The sequence below is a fragment of the Triticum dicoccoides genome, chromosome 3A (genome assembly GCF_002162155.2).
Source record: "Triticum dicoccoides isolate Atlit2015 ecotype Zavitan chromosome 3A, WEW_v2.0, whole genome shotgun sequence".
Taxonomy (NCBI): domain Eukaryota; kingdom Viridiplantae; phylum Streptophyta; class Magnoliopsida; order Poales; family Poaceae; genus Triticum; species Triticum dicoccoides.
Genome location: NC_041384.1, coordinates 455,497,126 through 455,507,549, shown reverse-complemented (window position 1 = coordinate 455,507,549; position 10,424 = coordinate 455,497,126). Strand labels below are relative to the sequence as shown.

The 10,424-nt window shown below is 50.0% G+C and overlaps 1 protein-coding gene across 1 annotated transcript; it reads left to right on the top strand.

Moving 5' to 3' along the window:
- Positions 1 to 3,988: 3,988 nt before the first annotated feature.
- On the top strand, positions 3,989 to 5,667 carry LOC119268540 (pathogenesis-related genes transcriptional activator PTI6-like). The gene has a single exon (XM_037550200.1). The coding sequence runs from the start codon at positions 4,614 to 4,616 to the stop codon at positions 5,499 to 5,501; it is 888 nt and encodes a 295-aa protein (XP_037406097.1). The 5' UTR covers positions 3,989 to 4,613; the 3' UTR covers positions 5,502 to 5,667.
- The last annotated feature ends 4,757 nt before the right edge of the window (positions 5,668 to 10,424 follow it).

Genomic DNA, 10,424 nt, shown 5'->3' with positions numbered 1-10,424 from the left:
CAACAAACACATAAGAATGAGATTAAAAGCTGTCAGAAAATTAAGAAACTCCGGAGTGATAGCGTTGGACTATGTCCATAAGGCTAAGAATCTGGCAGATCCCTTTATGAAAGGGCTATCATGTGTTGTGATAGATAATGCATCAAGGGAGATGGGTATGAGACCCACATGAGTTGTCATGATGGTAACCCAACCTATGTGATCGGAGATCCCGTGAAGTAGGACCTGGGAAAACAAGCCAGTGGTGAACTGAGGAGAGTAACTATACTAACCCACTCCATTGGAGATGCAATACTCTCAATACTGTATGGTAGGATGACTATTGTCTTAATGAGTTCCAAAGTTTATGTAAGCAAGACGCTTTCCTACAAAGCGATCTTTGGAGGAACACATCTATGTGAGCCCGACTGCTGGTCACGGTCTATGAGATTGAGGTGATCTCTAGTAAGCTCATGAATAGGCCAGGAGTGTGACTTATATGCTCCATCTGAGGGGTCAGCCTTCGGCAGCCCAGTACTAGTAAGACATGTGGTGAAGCTTCTTTAGGCCAAATTGACAATTTAAGGTATAGTCCATTGTTCAGTTGTGAAGGAGGTAGCTACTTGCTCTAGCTGAAGCTCAACCTTAACAGGTCTTCACTGAAACACTGGTATATTGAAACAGCAATTGGAACAGAGGACACAATGGGCCCTCGAAATCTGGTGGGGGTTTGCTGAAATTTGAGATGGGCTTTAGGCCCATATAGCAATTTCTGAAAATCTCTAAGGGCCCATGTGGGTTTATTGGCACTAGGTGTAGTGGAAAGTTTAGTCCCACCCCGCTAGTGGAGAAGGAGTTGGACCTCTTTATAAGGGATTGTCTTCCACATGCTATTGGAGCTTGAGAAGAGAAGAGGCCCTCGCGCGCTCCTCCTCCGTCGTCCGCCTCGCCACGCCGCGCCGCAGGTTGTGGGATTGACCCGAGCCGAGCTCACACCTACGCGCTTATATTTGCCAGTCACTAACGAGGAGTTTCTGACAGCTGGGCCATGATCTGAGACGTCGGATCGTGGGCTGTCACGGACTCGAACATGGGTCGAGCCCACGTCTCTCCACGCGGCTGCGCCTATATAAGTGTGCGGTGTCTCCCAACCCTAGACGCCACGATCAGATCGCATCTGCTCACGCGCACGCCCACCGTCGTTCTTCTGCTGCTGCTGCCGCCGGTGACTCCATCCCGTTCGCCGCGTACACGGTCGACGGGAGAGCAGGTCTCCGAAACCCCGTCCCTCTGGTTCCTGTACGAGAGAGGGACGAATAGGTTTTTGGGAAGCGACTACGCGACTGCTCGCTGTTCGTCTACTTCCTCTACGTCCGCATCGCCCTCGTCATCATCATGTCCACCGACGCTGAACGTGCTGCCGCCGAGAAGCTCGAGGCCGCCAAGGACACTGCTGCTGCCGCCACCGCCGTGGCGGCTTCTGCCTGGCCTACTGGAGGGTATAACATGTTTATCCCGCTCCAGTTTATTTTCGTATTAGCAGTACTAGCAGTATGTGTAGATTTGTCTACTGTTTGATTAGTACGTGCATGTTTAGATCAGAGCCAGTACATCGTCAATTCAGTCAATGCCATGCTAGTGATTTATTTATGGATTAAATTAGTCGAAAAATTGCCTATTTACTCAGCAGTTATCCCTAGTGTTTAGCCTTCCCCAAAAGGCAAGCCAAAGGAAGGTTATGTACTTCAAGGGAATAAGCTTGTCCCAAACCCACTGCTCGTACGGATATTGAACCCCTCGGAAAGTTAGCAGCTTGTAGAAGTACCTCATGCACACACCCTTACCAAAAGTGGTAGCAGACCGGGCATCCTCAGAATCACTGACGGGGACAACGTTTGTCAGAATCTCATGCAAAGTTTGCAGCTTAGAGCGCGCGGCCCTTGAAAGATTTGGATGGAGTTGGACCTCCCAACCATTTTGGGAGAACTGCGAAGCAACGGAGCAGCACGGATCCCTCGCAAAGGAGTAGAGGACAGACGGCAAGAACTTCAGACGGCCGAAGTCAAGCCAACAATCATGCCAGAAGGAAACCAGGGCCCCAGAGCCAAGCGAGCAGCAGGTAGAGTTGACAACCAGAGGAATGCATTGTTTGAAACCTTTCCAGAAGGCCGTATCAGCACGGTGTGCAGCTAGAGAGAGATCCTCTGTGCAATACTGCGTGGCAAACCAGATATAGTAGGGGACGCCTGAGGGTTGTAAAACCTTTGCCACAAATTTGCACAACATCGATTGACTGTAGGCAGCCAAGTCTCGAACATCAAGGCCACCAGAGCTGTGTGGGAGAGTAACATGATCCCAGGCTACAGGGCATTGGCCGTCCTTGATCTTGTTCTTGCCCTGCCAGAGGAAAACGCGCAAGAAACCCTCCAGCTTGCATATGGACTCCTTTGCCATGGGAAGCAGATCATGAAATAGCTAGGTATGCCAACAAGGACAGAGTTTAGGAGGGTGAGGCGGGCCCATAGAAAGTAATGTGGCAAGCCAACCCGACAGGCGCTTGTCCACTTTATGGATGACTGGCAGGAGCATCTCTTATAGGCCGGCTACGCCATTCTATTGTACTTGTTCTAAGCTGCATGAATGCGGTGGGATGGTTCGAAAGCGGAGAGATTCTGGTTTACGAGATCTTAACTTTCATACCATTTCGAACAATTTATATGATCGCCGTTGGATGGCAAAAGATATTTAGAGTGTCATGTTTAGACATTTTAGGGACGGTTTGGTGTTGCGCCTTGAGGCTGTCCTTGGTTGGAGTTGATAAATGGCTCTCCGTCCTCCGGGTCAGAGGCTCCCTGACGCCGGTGCTCCGCCCGACGAATTGACCGGAGTTTCCTTTCCGTCCAGGACCGACCGGCATCACGTGCCGCCCCACCTCCCGCCTCCCGCAATCCGATGCCTGCCTGCACCCTCGCCACAACGGGCCCCACCAAGCCTCGGCCCGCCATTGGCTCCTCCCTGCCCTGCGCCATCCTCCATCCATCCCCTCTGCGTCCCGCGTGAGTGCGAGTGCGAGCGACCGGCACTGCCTGCCCGGCGGCCCCCGCCGCTCAGGGACCACGCTGGCGCGGGGTCGGCCTCCGTACGGCGGCCAAAAGAAATATGACGACGGGGACGCACGCGACCGTGTTCCGTCTCTCGCTCGCACCGGAGCCGGAGCTCGGAAGGGATGGGGTGACTGGGGCACACACTCCCAGCGCGCGGCTCATCGGTGCGGGCTTGACTGGGTGAACCAGAACCACCGCCAGTGGCAGTGAGGAGAGTGTCGACGAGGAATCGGCCGTCCACACCGCCGCTACGCCCGAGGGACCGGGAATCGTCGACCAACGCGTGCAGCGTGGGGAGCACGTCATGCCTTCGTGGCATCACTCCACCTATGTTCAGCGAGGAAAACAGTGCAGCTACCATCCGTCTTTCTCAAAGAATTCACAACGCGCGGTGGAGTGATGCTCACGGCGTCACAGTTGGAGCAGGCCAGCCCGTACTGCCTACCCAGCCCATACCCGTTACGCATCGCCCCCGTAGTTCTTCTCCCCTTGCGCTGCGGCACTGCACACATCCAGCCAGCCAGCCAACCGGCGACCACGGCACCAGTTACCCACAGTGCCAGACACGGCAGCAGTTTTGCAGGCGCCGCGCACAGTTTACAGCTACGAGTAAAATGGACGGAGGCGTCCTCGTCCTCCTCCTCGGGGTTGGGTAATTAAACTAGTGGCGCGGGATTTGAAATGGAACCTGCCCCGTAAACCAATGCCATCGCATTGCAAGTAGCAGCAGTAAACGCGGCCGGAGGAGAGGTTAAACCCGCAGGCTTTAATTACGGCCGGCGAGGCAGAGATAGTTAAAAACGCTTTCACGGCGGGATCGGGCGTGGGCTCCCGCAGGGCCTGTCGGGCCGGGGCATCCTATAAGACGGCGCTAACGAACCCCAGCCAGTCCACTCTCCCAAAAACCTCCCCAAACCCCCAAATCTCCCATCCCATCCCATCACCGCTTCCCAGCTCAGCTCAGCTCAGCTCAGCCATCTCCGAGTCCGAGGCTCTGCTCTCATTCTCTTCTCTTCTCTTCTCCACTCCCCTCCTTGTTCCTCGCGCTCTCGTTGCTGCGCTCCACGCTCCTCTGTTCCTCTCTCGTCGAGCCAAGATTTTACGGAGTTCGAAAACCGTTAGTATTATCCCGGCGCCTCGCGGCACGCAGAGCACGGCTCGCGGCTTTACTGCTCTGTTACATTTCTGCTCGCCTTTTTAAATAAAAAGAAGGTAAAGAGGAGGAGGAGGAGGAGGCCGTCTTTATTGCCTTCCCCTGCGCCCGCTTCTGCTCGCATCGTCACTCCGTCCTCCTCACTGCTGCCGTTCCTTTGGTCTTTATCCCCCTGCCGATCCGCGCGCGGAGCAGGAGCGAGCGATCCGCCCGCTCAATCGATCGTCAGCTTGCCCGGTTAAGGCTGCAGCTTCCTTTCCTGCTGGGGCCAGGGGGCTCGTTCTGAGCTTTCTACCTCGTCTGTCTTCAAAGGGGTTTTGGGCGAGAGAGACATCGGCATCCTCCTTTCTGTGTGGTTTCCGGTGGTGGCGCGTGCCATGTCGCGGTCGCGCACGGTGCGAATCTACTGGGACGATCCCGACGTGACGGACTCGTCCAGCGAGGAGGAGGACGGCTGCGCCGCTCGGAGGGTGGGAAGGATGGTGCGGGAGCTCCCGCCGGCCCCGGCGCCGCTGGTGCACGCGGCGGCGGCGGCTGCTGCTGCTTCGCCGGAGCAGTGCAGCGCGGGAGACGACGACCTGCCGAGGCGTGTTGGTGGGTGCACCGGTGCGCGGAAGAGGCTGGCCAAGGGCGGCGGCTCCGCTGCGCAGAGCACCAAGTTCCGCGGCGTCAGGCGGCGGCCGTGGGGCAAGTTCGCGGCGGAGATCCGCGACCCGTGGCGTGGCGTGCGCGTCTGGCTCGGCACCTTCGACACCGCCGAGGAGGCCGCGCGCGTGTACGACAACGCGGCCATTCAGCTCCGCGGCGCCACCGCCACGACCAACTTCTCCACGTCCACCAACTCGGAGGGCGGCCAGGAGGACCTGACGGCGGCCGGGTACGAGTCCGGCGCCGAGTCCTCGCAGGCGGTGTCGTCCCCGACGTCCGTCCTCCGCAAGGTGCCGTCCATGTCGTCCTTGGCGGAGGACAGGGGCGACTCGGAGGCCTGTCAGGGCGACGCCGCCGCCGGCAGCAGCCTCAGCGTTCCGGAGGAGCTGGGCGAGTTCGTGCCGTTCGAGGACGCGCCGGTCTACTCCAGCAGCAGCTTCTGGGACTTCGAGCCGCAGTCCGGGTTCCTCTACGCCGAGCCGTCGTCGGCCGAGGAGGCCTCGTGGGACGCGTCCGCCGGCGGCGAGCCGTGGGCCGCGCCGGTGCAGGAGAACGACTACTTCTTCCAGGATTTGCGCGACCTGTTCCCGCTCAACCAGCTTCCCGCGATTTTCTAGTTGGGAGCGGCGGAGCTTGCTTCCCTATCTTTTTTGGTGTATGTCGAGGGTATTTTGTCGTGTACGTGTGGTGTGTCCCCGTGTATTTGTAACATGTCCGTGTGCGTTGCTGCTGTGTTGGGTCGACAAGAAGAGAAATGTATGATCCGGGTAGAGTTTTCACTGCTGTGCTGGGTACTATACTACGTCAAAGTTTTGTGTAGTACTGTCCACTCCGATACGCTGCAGGGTGTACGTACATGTACGTACGTATAGGTGTTGTTCACTCTCCACTCCACTCCACAGTCCACAGCTAGCATGGTGCATGCGTGCTTTGGCTGGCACGGCTCCGCGGCGTGGTCCAAACGCTCACTGCTCCAAATGGGGAGGCCATGATTTAGTTGCGCGGAAAGCTTGCGGGTTTTGGTGGTCGGTCGGGGCCAAGCTGCGAAATTATCTGCCGGATCAACGGGGCTCGATCACGCTCACTCACACCACCCCGACTTGGGATCGAGGCAGTGCCGTGCCGGAGTTTGCATCGGTACAGTGTCCGCCTGCCGGGCCGGACATGTCCGTGCGATAGATACAGACATGGCCGCTGGCTTCCCTTGTAAGGAGCAGGTGTTTGGGTATTCATGGCGGGCATTTACGCCGGGTGCAGCGGCGGCGCGTTTTCCCTGAGATCGGGCTCGGCTCCGGCCGGCCGGCCGGGCAGGGAGTTATGGCGGCGAGCCCCGTACGCGTGCGCGTGTGAATCTTGTGACCCGACAGTGGCGAGGGCGAGGGAGTGAATGCGAATGGAGCGAGCGGGCGATGGCGCGGCGTGCAGGGGGAGTGAGAGCGGCGTGGTCCTGCAGGCTGGCTCCTGGCTGAGGCGGTCGGGTCGACCACCACCCACGTAGCGCCCCCGAGCAAGAACACGTACCCAGGTGACCACATGGGGAAGGAGACAGCGCAAAAGATAAGGGGGAGCTGAGATCGGCGGCAAGGAGCGACGTGGCGGCGAGGACGAAGATGCGTACTGTTTTTTTTTTTTTGAGACAAAGATGCGTACTGCTTTTTTTTTGAGACAAAAAAAAAACTTCTCCTTTATATGCGTACTGCTGAAGTGACGGCTCAGTGCCGTTTCGTTTGGACCCTGTGCACTCGTCTCCACGGCCTGCCCGTCAAACAAACGGTGGGCCGAGCCTGCGGTCCGACGCACCAGCTTGCGCCGGGCTCAAGACTCTTTTTATTTTTATTTTTATATACATGTTGAACAAGCCTAAAGAAAAAGATACATGTTGAACAAATTTTGTTCATGGCTTGAACATTCTCTTGATACACATTAATATTTTTTAATACACGCTGGACATCTTTTCTAAATACACATTTAACATTCATCAAATGCAAATTGAACATTTTTTATATAAACAGTGATCAATTAAAAAATACAAGACGCTAATTATTTAAACACATGTTGAACATTTTCTGAATACTAGTCAGCATTTTTCCATATATATACGGTGAATACTTTCTAAAATATGTAGAACATTTTTAAATCCACGATTATCATTTTTCAAATAGAAAATGAACATTTTCGCATAAGATGGGTATTTTATAAAATCACAATGAACATTATTTTAGTGCAGAATAAACTTCCTTTAACTCACGGTTAACATGTTTTTTAAGATACACACTGATAGGTATTTAAATATCATAGACAATTTTTTTGAATGGTTTGATTTTTTATTACAAATTACACCAATTTTTTTTATTTTCATGTTTTTATGACAAATGTTATGGACACATTTTAAAATGTGGGAACAAAATTTAATGTCTCAAGCACTTTATGAATGATAGTATTATTTTATAAAAAAATTGCATGACTAATAGTTTGACATTTCATGAACATTTTTTAATGCACGGTGAATGTTGCTAGTGGCTTGCGCGCGTGCTCCCGCGGGCGGCAGCCCAAAATGGGTTTTGCTCGTTCGCTGCTAGCTCTTTTTTTTTCTCTCACGCCTCAATTTTGTTTTTGTTTTTTTGGCTTAGTTGGTTCGTTTGTTCCTCTGCTGTTGACTTAAAAAAATTCACTGATTAAAAATATTGGAATATCTTAAAAAATGTTTATGAATTTGAGAAAAGTTTTTGAATTAAAAAATCTTGAAATTAGAAATTGTTCACGAATACAAAAAATGTTCCTATATTTGAAAATATTTGAGATTTCGGAGAATTTCATCAATTTTAAATATTTCACTAATTTTAAAATGTTCAATAATTTTAAATAAATTTATTTTTAAAATGTCCATGTTTGAAAAGTTCATGGAATTTGGAGAAGTTTTTGAATATTGAAAAGAGTCCACCGATTTAAAAAAACATCACAAATTTGAAAGAAAGTTCATGAATTCTAATACAAAAATTGACAAAATTTGAAAGAATATTCACATATTTGAAAAAAGTTCACTGGTTAACTCCAATTTAGCCTTCTTTCTTTAGAACTCTAGGATAGGATTTATTAAACTCAGGAAGTGAATTAAGCTTGACAAGGAAATTTTTGTAATATTTTGTTATCGCAAATTGTTCCAGTTTTCCGGACCGACAAATGTATGAGATGTTGTAACAATATAGAGGAAATAAGCCAGGGCTAAGGTTTTACATGCAATTGTGTACACATACTTGGGATATAAATTAGGTAGATTAAAATGAAACTTGTAAACACTATTATATCTTGTAAACACATTACACCAATAACACCCTGACCGACTGTCGACCCATCGAGGATCTGGTATTCAATTTTGGCCTTATTAGACTCATGGGGTTACCTCGGTTATTAAGTTTAATAAATTAGACCAACACATGAGCGTTTCATGACCGCATATTAGTCTCGACCAGGGACTTGATTCCGGCTAGATTACTCCTCGTACCATCATCGGCTTTTGGTATAGCTTTCCTCTCCTCTCTGCCCTTAACCTCTCCTTGTTTCAATCTTTGATATCTCGGGTATCGGCGAGCCTTAGGATTGAGATAGAGACGAGGGACAAACTATCATTCTCTTCTTAAAGTAAAACATCAATCCCTTTTACGTACACCGGGATGTGAGTCTACGCCTCGGCTCTTAGCCCAAGGGAACTACTCACACATATTAATTGAATTACAAAAGGTGTAATCATGTCAGTTTTCGACCGTCAGCCAGTCCGTCATAGAAGCGCAGTCACAAAAAATAAAACGGTTCTAGGTTTGTTATCGAAGTCCAATTTTGATGACGACCTATCATCTTTGATCGGCCGATTTGTCATCTAATTGCTCATTGCTATCCTCCTTCACCTCATTGCTCTCCGTCTTCAGATTCCTAATTGAGTTTCCTTGGGCCATAATAATGTACTTCAGATCACTCGTGATTAGTTGCTTCTTCTTCAACTCCTTCTCCCTGCCTTCACTATCCTCATATGGTATCTTATGGTTGTTCATTTGATGCACTTGTTTCTCTTATACATTAGATAACATTTTGACACTATGAATAAGCTTGTTGTACTAAAGCTCCGCCTCCTTAATCTTTTCTGTAAGCTTCAAGACTTCCTCTGCATGATCAAGCCCATCCTGGATTATTTCATCCCTGCATTCTTCATATTTATCCCAGAGCTTGTAAAGTGCCATCGTCAGTGGTTTAGGTCACTCCTTATCAACCCAATGAACAAAGCCACCGTTTATGCCTCCCTGCATGACCAAACAATAGCATCAAATTAGAAACTTGACAACAAAAATCTAACAGTTAAATTAAACACTTGGCAAAACCTACAATTTCACTAACAATTTGAAGGAAATATGCCCTAGAGGCAATAATAAAGTTATTATTTATTTCCTTATTTCATGATAAATGTTTATTATTCGTGCTACCATTGTATTAACCGGAAACGTAATACATGTGTGAATACATAGACAAACATAGTGTCACTAGTATGCCTCTACTTGACTAGCTCATTGATCAAAGATGGTTAAGTTTCCTAACCATAGACATGAGTTGTTATTTGATCAATGAGATCACATCATTAGGAGAATGATGTGATTGACTTGACCCATTCCGTTAGCTTAGCGCTTGATCGTTTGTTTACTGCTATTGCTTTCTTCATGACTTATACATGTTCTTATGACTATGAGATTATGCAACTCCCAAATACCGAAGGAACACTTTGTGTGCTACCAAACGTCACAACGTTATAAAGGTGCTCTACAGGTGTCTATGATGGTACTTGTTGAGTTGGCATAGATCAAGATTAGGATTTGTCACTCTGATTGTCGGAGAGGTATCTGTGGGCCCTCTCGGTAATACACATCACTATAAGCCTTGCAAGCATGATAACTAATGGGTTAGTTACGGGATGATGTATTACGGAACGAGTAAAGAGACTCGCCGGTAACGAGATTGAACTAGGTATTGGGATACCGACGATCAAATCTCGGGCAAGTAACATACCGATGACAAAGAGAACAACGTATAGTGTTGTGCGGTTTGACCGATAAAGATCTTCGTAGAATATGTAGGAACCAATATGAGCATCCAGGTTCCGCTATTGGTTATTGACCGGAGACGTGTCTCGGTCATGTCTACATTGTTCTCGAACCCGTAGGGTCCGCACGCTTAAAGTTCTGTGACGATCTGTTTTATGAGTTTATATGTTTTGATGTACCGAAGGTAGTTCGGAGTTCCGGATGTGATCACGGACATGACGAGGAGTCTCAAAATGTTTGAGACATAAAGATTTATATATTGGAAGCCTATATTTGGATATCGGAAGTGTTCCGGGTGAAATCGGGATTTTACCGGAATACCGGGGGTTACCGGACCCCCCCCCCCTGGGGGAGGGGGGGTTTAATGGGCCAAGATGGGCCTTAGTGGAGAAGAGGAGGGGCGGCCAGGGCAGGCCGCGCACCCCCTCTCCCTCTAGTCCGAATTGGACAAGGAGG